The 22,289-nt window shown below is 40.2% G+C and overlaps 1 protein-coding gene across 2 annotated transcripts in view; it reads right to left on the bottom strand.

Annotated features, from left to right (window-relative positions):
- Positions 1 to 22,289, bottom strand: part of CUL5 (cullin 5) — a 108,617-nt gene that overhangs the window by 28,475 nt on the left and 57,853 nt on the right. Inside the window, exons 4-7 of one of the 2 annotated variants that reach the window (XM_008156075.3) lie at positions 16,421 to 16,597; positions 12,365 to 12,506; positions 10,354 to 10,499; positions 10,191 to 10,271 (exon numbers count right to left, since the gene is read on the bottom strand). In XM_008156075.3, coding sequence (XP_008154297.2) covers positions 10,191 to 10,271; positions 10,354 to 10,499; positions 12,365 to 12,506; positions 16,421 to 16,597 — 546 coding nt within the window. Of the gene's footprint in view, positions 1 to 10,190; positions 10,272 to 10,353; positions 10,500 to 12,364; positions 12,507 to 13,050; positions 13,129 to 16,420; positions 16,598 to 22,289 lie in introns of those variants that run through there. The other variant, XM_054725874.1, reaches the window with a different exon arrangement.

The raw sequence follows: 22,289 nt of genomic DNA, 5'->3' as shown, positions 1-22,289 counted from the left end.
AAAGCCTAATATGCTAAGTGCCCAACCGTTCATTCGACCAGTTGCTATGATGCATACTGACCACCAGGAGGAAGATTCTCTGACTGGTAGGTTAGCTTGCTGCTGGGGTCCGGCCTATCGGGACTGGGCAAGATGGGCCGGACACGCCCTGGAGTCCTCCCGCGGTCCCTCCCCAGCCCTGATTGTGCACCGGTGGGATCCCTCAGCCTGGCCTGTGCCGTCTCACAATCCGGGACCCCTCGGGGCATGTTGGAGAGCCAGTTTTGGCCTGATCCTTGCAGTCCAGGCCAAGGGACCCACCAATGCACAAATCTGTGCACCAGGCCTCTAGTGGTCTATAATGTGAATAAAAATGCCCAAGCCTCTTTACATGAATGTAAAAAACTCTTTAATGCTATGAGATTGGCAAAATAAATAGACTGACAAAACCAAGATCAGCAAAAATAAACAGGCACACTGGTGATGGGAATAAGAATTACTATAATATTTCTAAAGATAAAGTTTGGTATTATGTACCAATTTGTAAAAGGTACATACTCTTTGCTTCAGCATTCTCATTTCCAGGAAATTTTATTCCAAGAGAATGCTACATGTGAGAAATATGTATGCATAATGATGTTAAAAAGACACCCTAACCCGTTTGGCTCAGTGGATAGAGCATCAGTGAATGGTCCCAGGTTTGATTCCAGTCAAGGGCATGTACCTTGGTTGCTGGCTCGATCCCCAGTACGGGACATGCAGGAGGCAGCTGACTGATCTTTCTCTCTCATTGATGTTTCTCCCTTACTCTCTGTAAAATCAATAAAAATATATATTTTTAAAAAAAGATATAGGTAGGTCAGTGGGACTGATTCCAAAATGGCAGTGTAAATAGAAGGTACACTAATATGCTCCCAGGACCAAACTAAAAATACAATTAAAATACAAAAAAACCATCCTGAATAATCAACTGAAGACTAGCTGAAGAGAACCCTGATAACCAAGGACGGAAAGTGGAGACCACATAGAGACTAGTAGGAAATATGGAGATACGAAAGGGCTGACCAGGCTCACATAGACAGCAGCTGAAATTCTGGAGGGATACTCAGCTGTGGGGGGGTTCCCACTGCGAACTCTGGGGTCTAAACCCCAAGCTGATCTACCCAGCCCAGAGCACCAGAACTGAGAAAGGTGCCCACATAACACCTGGCTGTGGGAAGGAACAAGGTTGCTCTCTGCCTGGTAGAGACGGCTGGAAATGCAGGCACCCTCTTAAAGGGCCAACATACTACACTGTGTGTGCAGCCACTCATCTTGAGCTTCAGCAGAGGGAGGACAGAGTGGACTGGAGCTGTGTGAGCAGAAACCAGGGTTGGGGGCTTTCGGGTTAGACCTTGGAAGGTAGACACTCAGTTTTCCTGTGCTGAATCGTTCTCTCACCCTGCGGAGGACATCATTCTCTGGTGAACCTTTGCTATCCAGACAGTTTTTGCCTAGGGCAGTGATGGGCAACCTTTTGAGCTTGGTGTGTCAAACTTCGCCAAAAAACTGAGCATAACTCGGGTAGTGTGTCACTTTGAGGAAAAAACGTTATTTCGCAAATGTTTCATCCTCAGGAGCAGCAAATGTTTCATCCTCGGCATGCGGCCGCCTCAGCGGCTGCGTGTCATCAGAAATGGCTACGCGTGTCAGTGCTGACACGCGTGTCATAGGTTCGCCATCACTGGCCTAGGGGGAAGGCAGTTGCCCCACCCTACTAGAAAACCTCTTGTCCCACCCTGTGGAGTTTCTGAGGCCAATTAAGAGACTAATGGGCCTCAGAAACAATAAGCCTGCAGGCAGAATCAATTGCCCCACCCTGTTGAAAACCTCTCAGCCAACCCTGTGTTGATAGCCTGAGGCTAATCAAGAATGAATATAGGCCTAATGGTTTGGGTCAGTGGATAGAGCATCAGCCTGCGGATTGAGGAGTCCGGGGTTCGATTCCGGTCAAGGGCATGTACCTTGGTTGCAGGCACATCCCCAGTGGGGGGTGTGCAGGAGGCAGCTGATCAATGTTTCTCTCTCATCGATGTTTATAACTCTCTATCCCTCTCCCTTCCTCTCTGTAAAAAATCAATAAAATATATTTAAAAAAAAAAGAATGAATATAATCAGACTGCAGGCAGAGCTGGGTCTTTAGAGCAAGCATGTCAAACTCAAAGGCTAACAAAGGCCAAATAAACAAGGTTTAAGTTTATGTGGGCTGCAAAAAAAACATAAGCTTAAATTTTCATAGAAATGTAGGTTTATTTCAAAAGTATAGTATAAAATAGAACAAGAGCAATGATAAAATTAATGTTTTCTTACATACCGTTATATTGGCTGGGCTGCAAAAATATTCATTGTGGGCTGCATGCAGCCCACAGGCCATGAATTTGGCATGCTTGCTCTAGAGCAGGGGTCCTCAAATTTTTTAAACAGGGGCCAGTTCACTGTCCCTCAGACCGTTGGAGGGCCGGACTATAGTTTAAAAAAAACTATGAACAAATTCCTATGCACACTGCACATATCTTATTTTGAAGTAAAAAAACAAAATGGCAAAAACACCCGCATGTGGCCCGCGGGCCATAGTTTGAGGACGCCTGCTCTAGAGGCTTTGAGTATGCCTGATCTATTTGGGGCCCAGGGCTTGGAAAAGCAGATCTTGGTCCACATTTTGATCCTTTCCAAAGGAACTCAGTCCCAGCAGAGGGAGCCACAAGCTGTGGGTTGCTGATACTCAGGGCCAGCATCTGACACTGTCTAAAATAGAGATTGGGAAGCGTAGCAGATCTACCTAATATACAGTCACAAACCAAACTAGGTAGCCAAAGTGGGGAGGCAAAAAAGTCCAAATGAAAGAATAAAAGAATTCTTCAGAAGAAGAAATAAAAGAAACAAAGATAAGAAATTTATCAAACACAGAGTTCAGGATAATGATGGCAAAGATGCTCAACAGCATGAGAAAAGACTAGTAACTATGAAGACAGAGCACTAATAAAGAACACACTGGGAAGAATACACAGCAGATTAGGGGAAGTCAAGGACTGGATCAGTGAATTAAAAGACAGGGTAGAATAAAATCACTCAATCAGAGAACCAAAAAGAAAAAAACAATTAAAAATAGGACAGTTTAAGGGAGCTATGTAACAACATGAGATGTAACAATATTTGAATCTTTGAAATGGCAGAAGGGGAAGAAAGTGAGCAAGGCATAGAGAAGGTGTTTGAAGAAATAATGGCAGAAAATTTCCCTAACCTGGTGAAGGAATAAGTCACACAGGTACAGGAGGCAAAAAGAGTCCCAAGCAAGAAGAACCCAAACAGGCCGACACCCAGACACATCATAATTAAAATGCCAATAATTAAAGACAAAGAGAGAATCTTAAAGGCAGCAAGAGGAAAGCAATTTGTTATCTACAAAGGAGCTCCCATAAGGCTGTCAACTGATTTCTCATCAGAAACTCTACAGGCCAGAAGGGAATGGCATGAAGTATTCAAGGTAATGAAAAGCAAGGATCTGAAACCAAGATTACTATATCCAGCAAGGCTATCATTCAAAATAGAAGGTGAAATAAAGAGCTTCCCAGACAAAAAAAGGCTAAATATCACCACCATGCACTGCGGGGGGGAGAGGGGGGTCCCTCAGCCCGGCCTGTGCCCTCTCGCAGTCTGGGAGCCCTCAGAGGATGTCCGACTAAGCTGTCAGTCAGACATCCTTAGCGCTGCTGTGGAGGTGGGAGAGGCTCCCACCACCCCACCACCGCCATGCGCTTGCCAGCCGTGAGCCCTGGCTTCTGGTTGAGCAGCGCTCCCCCTGTGGGAGTGCACTAACCACCAGGGGGCAGCTCCTGCGTTGAGTGTCTGCCCCCTGGTGGTCAAGTGCGTGTCATAGCGACCGGTCATTGTGCCATTCAGTCGATTTGCATATTAGCCTTTTATTATATAGGATGATGAATAATAATTAAAGTGCCCATTATCAGAGGATTGGTTAGGTAAACTAACACACATACACATATGATAAAAAATATACAGGTATTAAAAATGTTATAGAAGGATTTAGAGTAAGCATGTTAAATTTGCGGTCAAGGCATGAGGCCCACCGGCTGTGAGTTTGATATGCTTGGTTTAGAGTAAAAATGCATGATGTCATAAATTTTTTTTAAAAAGTGCTAGAGGAAAGAAAGAGGAAGGAAGGGAGGGAGGGTGGGAAGAAAGAAGAAAAGAGGGATCAACTAAGCAAATATGACAAAATGATGAACATTATTAAATCTGGGGACTGGGTATGGTGGGCTGGGTTCATTATATTATTTTTCTCAACTTTTATAAATATTTGAAAACTTTTATAACAAAGCTTTTCTTTAAAAAAAGAGAGATTATAGTATAGATCCCTATGTGTTGAAAAATCTTTAGAACTCTATTCTATGTTGGCAAAAAGAAGAAAGGAAGGTTGCTTGATAGTGTTCTCTCCTTATTTCGAATGAGTTTTGTTTTAACAAGGGGGTAAGTTTTTGGAGGACAGAGACCATGTTATTCCTCTTTTGTATTTCTTCCCCATCATTTTCAAAGTACTATATACAGTCAACCCTGAATATATTCTTGTTATTTGAAAAATACATCTTGAATGAAAGAACAGTGATAAGCCATCTCTCTCACCTTGTATTCCCTTTCTGTCTCCTTTCGCTAGCTTCCGTGAAGAAAAAAACCTTTTGCCATATGCCATCACTCCTGTATTTTGCCTGAGGTGAGCACAACTTCTAAATCCAAAGCAATCTCTCCCCAGATGTCTGCAAGGTGAAACACTTTAACTATCAATGTGCTTGATGATTTACCTTCCTCTATAGCAAAACTCTTCAAAGATGATGCCTGCCATAAAACACAGCAGGCACTCAGTAACTGTCAAAAATGAAAGGTGGGAGAGGCAGGCTAAGTGATATAGTAGTCTTCTCTTAGTGGTATTCAATTTCAACAATTCTACTTCACTGAAATTTAGTAAGAAGCAACAAGAACAGTTCTGATTTCCATTAGTTATGTAATTCTGTATAAGTAATAATTTGCTTTGCCTCAGGTATAAAATAGAAGTTTGAACTAAAAATTATCCTGTTTCTCCACTTTAAGGTTCTACTTTTTCATTATCAACTAGGTCTTTAACCATACACGGATATCTGTAATGTATTCAAGAATTAATTTATTCCATGTGTGGTAGGTTATTCTCAAAATTAATTTCTCTTGGACTTTCTAGCTTGGTTTAGATCGGCCTTCCTTCCTTCCTTCCTTCCTTCCTTCCTTCCTTCCTTCCTTCCTTCCTTCCTTCCTCTTCCTTCCTCTTCCTTCCTTCCTTCCTTCCTTCCTTCCTTCCTTCCTTCCTTTTCCTTCCTTCCTTCCTCTCGAACATTTTAAGTAGTAGTGCTTGCTTCATTTCTAAACTAGTTACACAAGTAACTCTTTACACAGAACAATGAATAGTCAGACTAATTCACCTTTACTTTTTGGATACCACCCTTAATATACTAAAATATTAAATATTAACAACTATCCACTTTAAAGACAATAATTTATGACTATGACCTAGCTCTAATTCAGCTTTATCAATGGTTTTTACAGACAATAACTAGTTTCTGTCTTAGAATCAGTAAGCAACTTTCTCCAAACCAGAGCCCTAACAGTAAAAACTACCATGCCAGACACAGTGCTTAAATGTTTTCTATATAGTTATTTTATTACACTCTGATAACATAAGTGGGTATTGTCCCATTGTACAGTTGGGAAAACAAGGATTACAGAGGTTAAATAATTTGCCAAAGGGCACACAGCTGATATAATGACAACAGTGGAATTCAAATCCTCACCTAGTTCCCTATGAATGCCCTGACCACTATAATACACTGTGTCTCTGTCTCCCCACGAGTACTCAGTCATTGTGAGTTGATGCTTGTCACCACCATTAACTCTCTATTCCACTACTCTGTTATATAAACAACCCATTTTACTCCAGGGTCACTCCTAAGATAGGAACCGGGTTTATCTTATTATTCCGAACTAGCTCAAGGCCTGATATAGTTCAGGTGCATAATAAATACTAACTGAATGCTCTCAAGGAACTCCAAGGTATGTTGGACTATCACCTAAAATATTATAGCCATAGAAAAAAGTTAAAAGTTATTTTGGTTTAAAAATTTTTCCTTGGCCTTTTCTTACTGTTGTGGGTCTCTTTTTGCTGTCAATAATGCCTCTTCAGGAGCACAGCTCTGAAGCCTGTTACCCAGTTTCACTAACATACTGCTGATCTTTTGCTCCAGACCCATCCAAAGATAATCAAGCTTATTAGAACTGTGTGTCCAAGTGGATCTGAGTGGTGCTAAGTTGCTCTCCTATAAGGTAAAGTAGAAGAGCCTGATAATATTCTTAAGGAAAGGATAAATGAATACTCAATATAATAAAAATGCATACATCATGCCAAAAGAAAAACACTACCATGCTTAATGGCGAAAATTTAGAAGCACTCCTATCAAAGATTAGAAGACAAGGATCTCCAAAATTATTAACATTTTTCTAAAATTAACCATTTAATATTAGACAGATTTAATTCATTGAAGGAAATAGAAGGTAATAATATTAGAAAAAAAGAAGCAACATCATTTACAAATGACAATTAGATGCTTGGAATAAACCAAAAGAATGAAATAAAACTCTTATAAACCACGAAAAAATCAGTAAGCTGCTAAACACTTTATGAGCACTTGAAATGTACATCTGGCCTTCATTAGGCCTGCCCTCACAACTGGGTACTACCTAGGTGAGACTTGCTCTATTATACAGAATACAGTCCAGAAACTTCTTTTCTGCATATATTGAAAACTAATCAGGTTAAGAAGAGTGACCCATGCTAACTAAATTTAAAGAAGGTGAATCATAAACCATAATAATTTGCTAATTTTTAGCGGAAAATACAAGTACCAAAAATGTACCTACTTCAATCTTAAATTCTGGTGTGCATTTTTGTGTAGCCTCATATGACTGACCATATAACTGTCTTCCATTAATAAGAATAGCCTAATATATAAGTATAGACAAAATTAGTATCAATAAAGATATAGCATAATGTGTTCTGATGACTGATAATTCCTCTAAGAGAAAATTTAGGACAGTAAGTCTGTTTCCAGTAGTTTTTAGTATGGAAAGTGGCTTGTTTCTTACTAGCTATTCAAATAATAGTGTTTACACTTTATATATGTATTTTAATATTTTTATTGATTTCAGAGAGGAAGGGAGAGGGAGAGAGATAGAAACATCAATGATTAGAGACTCATTGATAAGGCTGCCTCCTGCATGCCTCCAACTGGGGATTGAGCTTGTAACCTGGGCATGTGCCCTTGACCGGAATTGAACCCAGGACCCTTTAGTCCATAAGCCAATGCTCTATCCACTGAGCCAAACTGGCTAGGGCTACACTTTACTTATATTAAACTAGTAGCCCTGTGCACGAATCTGTGCACCAGTAGGTCGCTGCTGCCCTCCTGTAGCTCTCCACCTGCTGCCCCGCTCTCCTGTAGCTCCCCCGGCCCCTCTCCCCCTCCCCCACCCCTCATATCTTGCTGCCCTGCCCCCTCCTGTAGCTCTCAGCCGCCCGCTTGTAGTTCTCTGCCCCACACTCGTGCAGATCCATGATCTGGCCGTTACACAGTTGGTCTTAGCATATTCCTCTCTTATTATATAGGATTAGAACCTAGGACTTGCGTGATTTTTTGTCTTCTGTTCCTTCCAGTACAATATCATGCTAACACATTATTTCTCTTTGAAAACAAAAAATGTAAATTAACAAACATTATAGTAAATATTATATAGTACAATGGCTTTAGTTCAGTAAGGTATATAATATAGTAATACATCTGCATTAAGTCTTACATTCCCAATGTCATAATTAATTCTAAAGTTCTGGTGCTTGATGTCTCCTCTGCACCAAATTTTGCTATAATCTATGTTGTTAAAAGTTAGGAGAATGATAATGAAGAAAGAGATAGTAATCGCTCTTTAGAGGGGACATGATAGAAGGTTTCTTTGGAAGCAAGCTATATTGCATTTAGTGTCTTTGTTGAAAAATAACAAAAAGACTTTAAATTCTAGAATCATTTAGCTGGTGAGATGCTCAAACTATTTGGTAACTGTGGAAGAACAAATTCACATCTCCTATTTCAAGTTTTTTCCGTGTGTGTGTGTGTGTGTGTGTGTTTTAAAAGTACAAAGGGAGAGCCCAGGTGAGTGTGCTTAGTGGTTATAGCATCGGCCAGAAGACCGGAGCTTTGCGGGTTCGATTTCTGGTCAAGGGCACATAGCTGGGTTTCAGGTTCAATCCCTGGGCCGGTTGGTGCAGGAGGCAACCAATTGATGTGTTTCTCTCTCTCACTGATGTTTCTCTCTCTCTCCCCCCGTCCCTTCCACTCTCTCTAAAAATCAATGGGAAAAAAATATCCTCTGGTGAGGATTAAAACAAACAAACAAACAAACAAAGTAGAAAGGGGGATTTAACTGTTCTTTCAGGCTGTCATGTGTATTTATCTCTACCTTTCTCATTCTGTTTTTCTTGCTGTCTCTGATTCTCTCTCAGACTGTTATAGTTGAATTTCCATGTTAATATAGATATGCTCTAATTAAGCTATATAAACTAGAGTAGAAGAATAGAACAACAATCCTATCATACAAAACTGTAACATTCTCCACCCAGATGAAATGGACATATAAATAAACTTAAAATAGTAAAATCGCTCTAACTGACCTCATCTTTCTCCCTTACTACTAAGATTTATTCTTATACCTGATCTCTGTAGCAGCACAATTGTCCCAAGCCAAAACCTCAGAAACAAAATGGACTCAATTCTGTCCAATATCTAGCCACACCCATATAATACAACATTCCACCACTGGCAGTCTTTACCCTATCCTTTCCATTCCACTGGTATAACCCTACATGGTACTGCTAATACCTTCCTTGAATTACTGTAAAAACCTCCTTCTTATACCCGATTCCCAGCTCTTCCCCACTCCAATTGAACTTTCATACTGTCACTACATTAATCTTCCCGAGGGATAACTCTGAGCATGGCAAACTTATTTAACAAACATTCAATGGCCTTCCCTGCCTTCTGAATGAAGCCCTAGCCAGCTTTAAATTTCTATAGAAAACTTCTATAAAACAACCATAAGTTAGTTAGCCCCCTTTCCTGGCCAACAGCAAAGTTATTTTAACCTTTGAAAAAGGAAATATACTGCACATTATGAAAAGCAACACAAAACAAAAACAAAGGGGGTAAAAGATCCAATCCAACCCAACCCAACTCATGAACAAAGAATAAACATGACTACCATTCAAGATGAAAGAAGCCAAAGAAAAGTTAGAAGGGAAAAAAATCAGTTGAAAGGTTTGGTTGTAGGCAAACTGAAATGTTACTTCTTTGAATGTAAATCTAACCCTAATTCCCAGGCTCCATAGACTGAAAGGAACTGGAGGAAATATTATTGCTATATTTTCCTTATTAAAGTACACTAAGGTCACTCTCCATTTAAAGAAAACACCCAGAACTGATATTGTAGCATGGCTAATACCTCAGAGCAGTTTTTTTAAAACGAGGAGCATACAATATAAATTAAATGAAACAATATAAAAGACTAGTGTTCACTTATCAAATAATATTTTATTTCATGACAAGATGAAGTTTGAAAACATTCTCCCATAAGAAGAGGAAATATCCCCCAGCAGTAATGATTCAGTACTCACTAATTCAGTGTTCACAGCCACTTTATAGAACATGATCTCTGTGAATAATGAGCATCAACTGTATCTTTAGGGAGCATATTTTATTTGCCACATGGAAGTCACTAAAAGGGTGAACTTTAGATATGCATAACACATAATAAAGGAGACTGATTAAAAAGTGAGTACATTTAATATAGGAAAAAGTCTAGAGCAAGGATGGCAAATAGACTTCATCTTGCACATAAGCTCTGAAAACCAATGTGTTCTAAATAAGGTGTCTATTAAAGCTGTGCTTTGGCTCATTGCAAAAGTATTATAATCCATTAGTAATGGTCCGAGTCAGAGAAAGGATAAATCATGTTGTGTGTATTATATATTTGCCATCCCTGGGCTACTGTACTTCAATAATCCCACAGAATATAGTTACACAACTACTTACTGCTTCAACAGAGTTACACTCCCGTCTGGTTTCTAAATAACGTAGTGCTCGTTTTTCTTCTTCTTTTAATTTAGCATCTGCCTGTCCAGAGGCAAAATAGCAATCATTTTAAGAATATCAAGAGAATAGCTCAAATTAGCACTTATACTAAGTTCTGACTTACATATTTCATATAATTCTGAACACCGTTTTGTTGTAAATATGAGGGTGCCTGTGTTCTATAAAATCTCTCTGTTGAGTCCAAGTACGCCTTCTCAAAATTGTCCCTATAAATTTGAAGCTTATCCTCGGGATTAGAACAAAGATTAACTGAAAAAGAGAAAATAAAATTTTACTCTAATTATGATTAGTATCAGTATTTTGAGTACGATAAATGAAATAACAAATATTGAGCAGTCATTATGTACAAGGGACTGACAATGCTCAAGATAACATAAAAATAAATGGGACAAAATCTTCTCTATAAAAAACTTAAACGTTAACAGCACAAAGCAGTAAAGCAACAAATACCATAGAGAATATGATATTTTCTTTTGAATAGGAAAGACACTGACTTCTAACTGGATCAAAACACCATTCACAAAAGAGATGAGATTTGAAATGAGTTTTAAGGAATAAACTAGGATTTACATAGCTAGATCTATCTAAAGTAAGCAAAAAAAAAAAAAAAATATTTAGAAGTAGAAAAGCACAAGGTCGAGTCAAAGTATAATGACTAGATTGTCTGAGTGGATTGTAAGGTTAATAGAAGGTAAGGGTAAGTGGTTGTGGAGAGCCACAGATCTCAGGCTAAGTAACCTGAATTTAGCATGGTGTACCCTAAGTGGGTTAGGAAAATAGTACTTACAATTAATCTTGTGAACAGTATATGGGTAAAATGATAACAATATGATCCCTATAAGAAGAGTATTTCAAAATTCCAGAAGTAAAGTTTAGAGAAGTCCAAACTGGTGGCAGGTAAAATAAAAAGGAAGGTAGGGGAGGGTGGAGGTAAGGGGGAGGGGTCAACCAAAGGACTTGTATCATGGATATAAGCCTAACCAATGGACACAGACACCAGAGGGGATGAGGGCATGAATGGGGGGAGTGGGGAGGGCAATGGGGGAATAAGGACACATATGTAATACCTTAATCAATAAAGAAAAAAAAATCACACACACACAAAAAAATATAGGTGGAAATGCAATATATATATGGAAATGCAAAAAAAAAAAAAAGAAAAAGGAATGCATTTTAGGGACTTGGCTAATGAAAATTTAGATTTGATACTTAAATATAAGGGCAATGAAGAAGGCACGTCCAATGGTAACTAAAGGTTCATTAATATAAAAAATTCTTAATGACAACTATTTTGTGCCAGGCATTCCATGTTCAGCAAAAATACAATGTTGACAACACAGTTAATTACTTGAAAGTAGCATGACAAGGAGGCATCTATAATAATAAAAGCATAATATGCTAATTAGACCAGACGTCCTAGCGGGCAACCTTCCGGACTAAGCCGGAGCTGTGAGGGAAGCCCGGGTCCTGGTTGCCTGCCAGCGGCTGGAGGGAAGCCTGGGTCCTGGGTGCCAGAGGGAAGCCGGTGCAGGCAGCCGAGGAAGGAAGGCCTACTCTTACATGAATTTCGTGCACCGGGCCTCTAGTAGGTACTATAAAGCACTATGAGAGGGCCCAACTTAGTCTGGGTATTAGGAAAGGGCTGCATGAGGAAATAGAAGATGAGAATAAGTAAGAAGATAAAACAAGAGGAGGAAGAATATTCTAGTCAGAGGAATATCTGATTGAAAGAACAAATGAGAATGTCATTGTCAGAAACAGAAAAGATTGGAGACAAATGTTCATATGAAATTAACTTACATCTTAAATATGTAAGTACTAAACCAGTTAATTTATAAGCTATAGATTCAAATCTACACTTCTCTAATTTAAGTTGCTAAAAAGATTCACCAACCAATAAATGAGATGGAGAAAATAAATATTCACCACTCAAATATTAATTTTTGTAGGTTTCTTTAAAGCAGAATAAATACCTTTTGTGTACTTGGAAAAGCATTTGGCACTAAAAGTAGATGTTACCTGTGATAATAAAGATACTTTTGCTAGTACTACTCTATGATTGTCTTAGAATTTGCCTGAAAAGGAAATTATGATCAGAAAAGTTCAGAGCATACCATAGGATTCTCTTACTCCAATGACCAGCTGAGAATCAAAAGCTTCTCCTAATCGTTCAGCATGTACCAGCTTCATTGCACTATCCTGGAGTCTGTTTTTTATATTTGAAAAGATGGACTCGTTCCATGTATCAAGCATGAGCTAAGAAAAAAAGAACAAAATGCACAATTCATTTAAATTATTAATATACAAAGTACCACATATATACAATTTTTTTTTTTCCAATGGGAGCAATGGAGCACTTTCTTTTATTTGGGGGAATGGAATTTGGAGTTCAGATGAATTGAGGTTGAGATGAGTGTGAGTCTTAGAAAGAGAGGGGTGGACATTTTGACAACGGAGCTAGGGTAAAAAAAATTAAGTACAAATACTAAAAAAGGAAATCAAATTCTTAGGCCTACATTCACTTGAATCCTTCAGGGAAGCAGTATATTTAAATATGGTAAAGAATACAAGGCAATTAATGGTAAAGAATATGTGTTTCAGAATCCAAGATAATTGTTAAATATCAAAATTTAGTTATGTGGATTAAAATGAAAAAATATGTAAAATTTGTGGACTATTTAAAAAAGTTATAATTTATATATATTGACTATTACTAATAGTGCTATTTTTCTGTTTGAAATCATTACTTTTGCTTATGGCAAAGTTTGGTGTGGTATGCAATATTTAGTTTTAGACTGACCTTATTCTTTATCAGAAGTGATTAAAATACGCACAACCAAAGCCAAAAAAAAAAAAAAAAAAATCAAACATAATTAGATTTGACTTCCAGCTCTTTTACTTGTTTACCTGCTTTTCCATCTGTAAAATAATGAAAATAATAGTATAAATTTTAACTGGTTGCAAAAATTAAATATGGTAATACATGGAAAATGTTAGTTCCTTATAGCTTCAATGTTGAATTTCAGAAATACTGGTATGGTACTGGCTGGGTAGCTCAGTTGGTTAGAGCATCATCCCAATAAGCCAAGGTTGCGGGTTTGATCCCCAGTCAGGGCACAAGAATCAACTGATGAATGCATAAATAAGTGGAACAATAAAGGAATGTTTTCCTTCCACCACTGCTCTCTTTAAAATTAATAAACAAACAACAAGAAATATTGGTTATATGTTTGGAATGCTCATGTGCACATTTGTACAAACACATAATAAATGCGAAAACAACTGAAAATCTGTTTGATAGTGGATCTTAAAAAAAAGGAATATATAAATCCATCTATCCTATAGATGTTCAATTTAAATGATGGAAATAATATATACATATTAATGAGTATGTACTATCACTCCAACAAGTAACTTTGTCAGATATAGGAAATCTACACTAATAAAAGAGAAAGATGCAAATTGACCGTACCTTCGCGATGCCCACCAGCCAATCAGGAGTGAGTATGCAAATTAACACAACAAAGATGGCGGGTTAATTTACATACACAGGCACTGAGAGGCTGGGGGCGGGGCAGAATGCAGGTGTTCCACACTGCCCCAGCTGCTCCAGGCCTCTGGGAAGTGTGGGAAGGCGGAAAAGCAGCTCCGGGCCAGAGCGAAGGCAGAAAGGTGGCTCCCGCCAGAGCGAAGGCGGTGCCGGCAGCCAGAGGGAAGGCAGGCCCATTCTTGCACGAATCTTTGTGCACTGGGCCTCTAGCATATTAATAATAATAGCAGTAGCAGCAATAACAACAAGAATATATAACATTCACTATGTACCTAGCACTGCTCTAAATTCTTTTCACATATAACTCATTTAATCCTCACAACTTAGATACAGGTACTATTATCTCCTCTTAGATATGAGGAACCTGGGGCACAGAGAGGAAAGCTAATGTTCCCATATTTACACAGCTCATAGTGGCAACACTGGAACTTGAATCCAACAACTGTAGTTCTAGACTCTATGCTCGTAATCATTAAGTGATGCTGATTCCTACAATCTGTAGGGAACAGTAAAAATTAAAGAAGTAACAAAAAAACAAACAAAAAACAAGAGTGAATAAGATTATGAAACTATATATTAAAAACCATCCAGAAGTGTTTTTTTCTTTTTTGGGGTGGTGGTCAGAATGTCTCATTCTGCAGTTATTTCTACCACTGAAGAAATTTCTACCAATAGGTATATCTCAATTTATAGTAACCTTGTCAGCATTAGTAAGGTTAGGGCAATAATGCCCAGACCACTAACTGAATGTTTGAATGCCGAATTTTGTTGCTATAACATTGCAGCAAGTAGTGAGAGTTGTTTAAAGTTCAAATGGCCTTTTTAACTTTTCAAAACTGGTTTAATGTGATTCTCACAAGTAGGAAAATACACGATAAATGAGGACAGAGAGATTAGGTCATTGCTGACTGAAGAGTTGAAAGGGATATCTGGGACTCCAATTTCAGAGCTTAGCTTTTTCCAATAAATCATGAGTTATTACTGGGCACAGTGCTTTTAACTACAAATAATGCAAAATATTTAGCCACAATTATGTAAATACAAAGATACCAGAAGGTAACCTGATAAAAGAAGAGATTTTTGAAACTTAATAAAGTAATGTAATTTAGAGGAAGGTAAAAGTACAAAGAAAGAATAAGAAAATAAAATCTCAAAGATAAAACTAGGAAAAGGAGAAAGTGAAAGGAAAAGCAAAGAAGATAATATTTGAAAAACAGATCAACAGCCAAAACCGGTTTGGCTCAGTGGATAGAGCGTTGGCCTGCAGACTGAAGGGTCCCGGGTTCGATTCCGGTCAAGGGCACGTACCTTGGTTGCGGGCACATCCCCAGTGGGAGGTGTGCAGGAGGCAGCTGATGGATGTTTCTCTCTCATCGATGTTTCTAGCTCTCTATCCCTCTCCCTTCCTCTCTGTGAAAAATCAATAAAATATATTAAAAAAAGAAAAAAAAAAAAAAGAAAAACAGATCAACAGCTTAACACCACATAAAAAGATGAAAGAAAATTTAAACTAAAAATGGGAAAAAACATTATTCAATAAAACCCAGCAAGAGCTAGAAAGGAATTTATATGTGAAGTAGAAAAACCCACTTAATATATAAATTACTTCCAAAAGTTTTCAAATCTGCCCAGGCTCAGTGGTTATGTGTCAACTTATGAACCAGGAGGTCATGGTCTGATTCCCGGTCAGAGTGCATGCCCAGATTGCAGGCTCAATCCCCAGTGTGGGGTGTGCAGGAGGCAGCCAATCGGTGGTTCTTTCTCAACACTGATGTTTAATAGCTCTCTCCCTCTGTTGCCCTTCCTCTCTGTAATCAACAACAACAAAATCCTATATAATAAAGAGGTAATATGCAAACTGACCATCACTCCAACACACAAGATGTCTGCCCCCATGAGGTCAAAGATGGCCGCCCCCATGTTGACACAAGATGGCCACCACAAGATGGCCAGCAGGGGAGAACAGATGTGGGAGATCAGGCCAGCAGGGGAGGGCAGTTGGGAGGAACCAGGCCTGCAGGGGATGGCAGTTGGGGGGAAACAGGACTGCAGGGGAGGGCAGTTGGGGGCGACCAGGTCAGCAGGGGAGAGCAGTTAGGGGTGACCAGGTGGGCAGGGGAGGGCAGTTAGGGGCAACCAGGCCTGCAGGGGAGGGCAGTTGTGGGGGACCAAGCCAGCAGGGGAGGGCAGTTAGGGGTGACCAGGCCAGCAGAAGAGGGCAGTTAGGGGCAATCGGGCCAGCAGGGGAGGGCAGTTAGGGACAATCAGGCCAGCAGGGGAGCAGTTAGGTGTCGATCAGGCTGGCAAGGGAGTGGTTAGGGGGTGATCAGGCTGGCAGGCAGAAGCAGTTAGGGGAAATCAGGCAGGCAGGCGAGTGGTTGGGAGCCAGCAGTCCTGGATTGTGAGAGGGATGTCTGACTACCTGTTTAGGCCCGATCCCTAAACAGGCAGTCGAACATCCCTTGAGGGGTCCCAGATTGGAAAGAGTGCAGGCTGGGCTGAGGGACACCCTGCCCCATGCATGAATTTCGTGCACCGGACCTCTAATATATATATATTTTAAGTCTTTAAATCATCCTTCCTGAAGAATATTAGAAAAAAGATGGGAAAACTTACTTACCTTTCGAACAATACCATCTTCTACATTTGATTTTTTATTGCCGCCCTGTTTACCCAATAAAGTAATCTCTAGTTGACAAAAAGGCTTTGGTAAAATATCACATTGTGTAAAGAATTTTCGCCATTCTACAATATATGCTTTTAGCAAAGCTGTATCATCTTGATGGCTTAGTACTCGCTGGAAAAAAAAAAAAAGAGAATTGTAACAATTTGAAAAACAGGTGCTTTAAAGAATACTAGAACATTTTTATGCTATAAATTTAAAATATTTATAGCATAAACTATCTTATACCCAAAAGAAATTAAGACATAAGTATATAACCAAGAGAAAACTAAAATATGTTCACATAGACTTATGATTTCACAATACATATATCTAATCATTATGGTATATACATGAAACTAATAAAATGCTCTATGTCAATAATGTCATTAAAGAAAACACCCCTGTATCCATTATCACCTTATCTTCCCCTTTATCTCTCCCCTCTCCTACCCCTTCCTAGCCTTAAACAACCACTAATTTACTTTCTGTGTCTATATATTTGCCGGTTGTAGTGTGTGTCCATATTATATTCCTTTTTATGGCTAAATACTATTTCATTTTATCAAAGTACTATATTTTGTTCATTTTTGTCCACTGACAGACATTTGTGTTGTTTTCACCTTTTAGCTATCATGAATAATCCTATATAATAATAGACAAATATGCAAATTGACCATACCTCCGACACACCCACAAGCCACGCCCACCATCCAATCAGAGCGAGCATGCAAATTAACCCAAACCAAGATGGCTACAGCCACAGAGAGCAAGGTTTCCTAGGTAACAGAGGAAGCCAAGCTTTCTGCCAGCCGTTGCAGGCCTAAGCTTCCACTCAAGCTACAAAGTTTCAATTACAGAAGGTAAGCAAATTCAAACAAATGGCGGCAGAATGGAGCTTGAGAGAGCAGGCCAGGGTTGCTGGCGGCAACAGGGGAAGCAAAGCTTTTCACACACCCTGGCCGGGCCCACCCGCTTAAGGCAACAAAGTTTCAATTATAATCCCAACACAAATGGCTGTGGGCCTCGGAGGGAGCCCCGGGCTTGGCTCTGCTCCAGGCTACAAAGTTTCAATTGTAGAAGGAAAATAAATTCCAGATACCAGGGCCTCCGCTTTCGTTGCCAGGGGGCGTGGCCGGCCTGCAAACCACCACAGGCCCCTCGCTCAGGCCGCCCCACACCCCAAGGGAAACCCCACCTGATCCGGGATGCCCTTCAGGGCAAACCAGCTGGCCCCCACCCCTGTACCAGGCCTCTATCCTATCTAATAAAAGAGTAATCTGCAGATTGATCATCACTGCAACACACAATATAGCTGCCCCCATGTGGTCAAAGATCCTGCCCCCATGTGGACACAAGATGGCCACCACAAGATGGCCAGCAGGAGAGGGCAGTTGGGAGGCACCTGGCCTGCAAGGGACGGCAGTTGAGAGGGACCAAGCCTGCAAGGGAGGGCAGTTGGAGGTGATCAACCCTGCAGGAGAGGGCAGTTAGGGGTGACCAGACCGGCAGAGGAGGGAAGTTGGGGGCAAACAGGCTGGCAGCAGAGTGGTTAGGGGGTGATCAGGCTGGCAGGCAGAAGCAGTTAGGGGCAATCAGGAAGGCAGGCAGGCAAGCAGTTGGGAGTCAGCAGTCCTGGATTGTGAGAGGGATGTCCGACTGCCCGACGGACATCCCTCAAGGGGTCCCAGATTGGAGAGGGTACAGGCTGGGCTGAGGGACAATCCCCCTCTGTGCACGAATTTCGTGCACCGGGCCTCTAGTATTGCTATAAATATCTGTGTACAAAAAATGTTCACAAAAACTTGTGCACTTACCAATAAAAGAGAAAGGACTCAAAATCAGAAATGAAAGTGGAGACATACAACTGATACCACAGAAATACAAAGGGTCATAAGACTACTATGAATGCTATATGCCAACAAATCTGACAACCTAGAACTGATGAATAGATTACTAGGAACATACAGTCTACCAAGAGTGAATCATAAAAAAATAGAAAATCTGAACAGAACAATCACTAGTAAGGAGATTGAATCAATAATAAAAAATGTCAACAAACAGCCCGGCTGGTGTGGCTCAGCGTCAACTTATGGACCAGGAGGTCACAGTTCGATTCCTGGTCAGGGCACATGACCTGGTTGCGGGCTTGATTCCTGCAGGGGGTGGGGGTGGGGGGGGAAGATGCAGGAGGCAGCTGATCAATGATTCTCTTTCATCACTGATGTTTCTATCTCTCTCTCCCTTTCTGGTCCTCTCTGAAATCAATAAAAATATATTTTTTAAAGTCAACAAACAAAACAAAAGTCCAGGACCAGATGGCTTCACTTGTGAATTTTATCAAGTATTTAAAAAAGAATTAGTACCAAATTCTTCTCAAATTCTTACAGAAAATAGAAGAGAATACTTCCAAACTCATTTTACAAGGCCAGCATTACCTTGATTCTAAAACTAGACAAGAGTGGCACACACACACACACAAATTACAGGCTAAAATCCCTGATAAATGTAGATGCAAAAACCTGAAAATATTAGCAAACCAAATTCTACAGCACATTAAAATAATTATACACCATGATCAAGTGGGATTTATTCCAGTGATGCAAGAATGGTTCAACATTGGCAAATCAATCCATGTGATAACATCACGTTGACAAGATGGATAAAAATCACATGGTCACCTTGGTAGATGCTGAAGATACATTTGACACAATTCAACATCCTTATATGATAAAGACTCTCAACCAGGTGGGTATAGTGAGAAAATACCTCAACATAATAAAGGGTATACGTGGCAAGCCCACAACTAATGTCATATTCAATAGAGAAAGCTGAAAGCCTTTCCTCCAAGGTCAGGAACAAGACAGGATGCTCACTCTCACCAATCCTATTCAACACAACATTGGAAGTCCCAACCAGAGCAATTAGGCAAGAAAGAGAAATACAAAGCAACTACATTGAAAAGGAAGGGGAAAAACTTGCTATTTCCAAATGACATGATGTTATATATAGAAAATCCTAACACCACCACAAAAAAAAACTGTTAGAATAAACAAATTCAGTAAAGTTGCAGGATACAAAATCACAACCCAAAAATCCGTTGGATTTCTTCTATACTGTTTGTTTCATAGGAAACTATCAGAAAGAGAAATTATGAAAACAATCCTATTTATAATGCATCAAAAAGAATAAAATACCTAAGAATAAATTTAACCAGGAAGGTGAAAAGACCTACACTGGAAACTACAAAACATTGATAAAAGAAACTAAAGAAGGCACAAAAATGACCAGGTCATGTGCTCATGACCTGGAAGAATATTGTTAAAATGTGCATAAACCCCAAAGCAATCTACAATGGGAAAAGGACAGTCTCTTTAATAAATGGTGCTGGGAAAACTGGACAGCCACAGGCAAAAGAATAAAACTTGACCATCTTTCACCATACACAAAAATTAACTCAAAATAGATTAAAGACTGAATTTAAGATCTGAAACCATAAAACTCTTAAAAGAAAACACAGGTAGTAAGTTCCTTGACATCAATGTTGGTAGTGTTTTTTTTGCAGTTGGTACAAAAAGCAAAAATAAACATGTAAGAGTACATCAAACTAAAAAGCTTCCAAACATTGAAGGAAGTATCAATAAAATAAAAAGGCAATCTACTGAATGGGAGAAAATATTTGCAAATCATATCTGATAAGAGTCAATATCCAAAATAGTTTTTTAAAAAATCATACAACTCAATAGCAACACAGAACAAAACAAAACAAAACAAAAAAACAATTAAAAAATGGACAGAGAATCCAAATAGACCTTTTCCCAAAGAAGACATACAGATGACCAACAGGACATGAAAAGATGTTCAATATCACTAATCATCACGGAAATGATAATCCAAACCACAATGAGATACCACTTCACACCTGGTAGAATGGCTATTATCAAGAAGACAAGAAATAAGTGTTGGATGTGGAGAAAAGGGAACCCTTGTGCACTGTTAGTGAGAATATAAATTAGTACAGCCACTATGGAAAATAGTATCGAGGTTCCTCAAAAAATAAAAAATAGAACTACCATATGATTCAGAAATTCTACCTCTAACTATCCATCCAAAGAAAACAAAAACACTAATTTGAAAAAATATACAGTCAGCCCTCTGTATTCATGGGTTCTGCATCTGTAATTGGTTTAATCAACAGATGCAGAACCCAAAGATACAAAGGGCAGACTAAGGGACTTGAGCATCCATGGATTTTGGTATCTGCTAGGAATCCTTGAACCAACCCACCGTGGAAACTGAGGGAGGACTATATGCATCCCCATGTTCATTGCAATATTATTTACAACTAGTGGCCCAGTGCATAAAATTCGTGAACGGGGTGGCCCGGTGCATAAAATTCGTGAACGGGGGGGGGGGGAGGGAGAAGAGGGGGGTGGTTCCTCAGCCCGGCCTGCACCCTCTCCAATCTGGATGAATATAAATTAGTACAGCCACTATGGAAAATAGTATCGAGGTTCCTCAAAAAATAAAAAATAGAACTACCATATGATTCAGATGGATGTCCTACTGCTGGTTTACAGAGATCGGGCCTAAACTGGCAGTCGGATATCCCTTTTGCAATCCAGGACTGCTGGCTCCAGCCCCTCACCTGACTGCCTGCCTGCCTGATTGCCCCTAACCACTCTGCCTCCCAGCCTGCTCGCCCCCAACTGCCCCCCGCTGCCGGCCTGCTCGCCCCCAAATGCCCACCCCGCCAGCCTGCTTGCCCCCAACTGCCCCCCCTGCTGGCCTGCTCGCTCCCACCTTCCCTCCTCACTGGCCTGCTCGCCCCCAACTGCCCCCCTGCTGGCCTGCTCACTCCAAACTGCCGCCCCCCACTGTTCTGATCACCTCCAACTGATCCCCACTGACGGCCTGCTCATCCCCAACTGGCCTCTCTGCTGGTCTGCTTACCCCCAATGGCCCTGCCCCCCACCAGCCTGATCACCCACAACTGCCATCCCATCCTGGCCTGATCATCCCCCGGGGAAGCCCCTCCTTTTTTTCTTTCTTTTTTTTTTAGCGCCTCCCTGAGCGGAGGCCTGGGCAGGGGACTTATTTATCATCTATAATTGAAACTGTGTAGCCTGAGCAGAGGCCAGGGCCGGCCAGGGTGGGCAGGAAGCTTGGCTTCCTCCATCACCGGGAGCAACCCAAGCCTCCTGCTCGCTCCAGCTCCGTGGCCGCTGCCATTTTTGTTGGGATTTATCTATCTTCTATAATTGAAACTTTGTAGCCTTGAGCGGAGGCCAGGGCCGGCAGGAAGCTTGGCTTCCTCCATCGCCGGGGCAACCCAAGCCTCCTGCTGGCTCCAGCTCCATGGCGGCTGCCATCCGCCACCATCTTGGTTGGGTTAATTTGCATATTCACTCCTGATTGGCTGGTGGGTGTGGCTGGTGGGCATAGCAGAAGTACGGTCAATTTGCATGTTTCTCTTTTATTAGTGTAGATAGCCAAGATATGGAAACAACCTAAATGTCCATAGAGAGATGAATGGAGAAAGAATATGTGGTACATATACAGAATGAATTATTCAACCATAAAAAATTGTCATGCCATTTGGAACAACATGGATGGAATTTGAAGAAAACTACTGTCAGTTTGAAAAGAGGTATTAGTGTGAGAAAAAATAGATTTATGTGGGCTGACATATGGCTAAAAATAAATGGTGGTGGGGGCTTCTAAAGGACCTATAAAAAATTGAATTTTTAAATCTTTCCTTTTAACAATTAAATTTATTGCGGTGACATTAGTTAATAACCTTTATGTAAGTTTCAAGTGTACAATA

The sequence above is a fragment of the Eptesicus fuscus genome, chromosome 13, assembly GCF_027574615.1.
Source record: "Eptesicus fuscus isolate TK198812 chromosome 13, DD_ASM_mEF_20220401, whole genome shotgun sequence".
Taxonomy (NCBI): domain Eukaryota; kingdom Metazoa; phylum Chordata; class Mammalia; order Chiroptera; family Vespertilionidae; genus Eptesicus; species Eptesicus fuscus.
The sequence above is the reverse complement of the archived record's forward strand: the minus strand, read 5'-3'. Positions and strand labels throughout refer to the sequence as shown.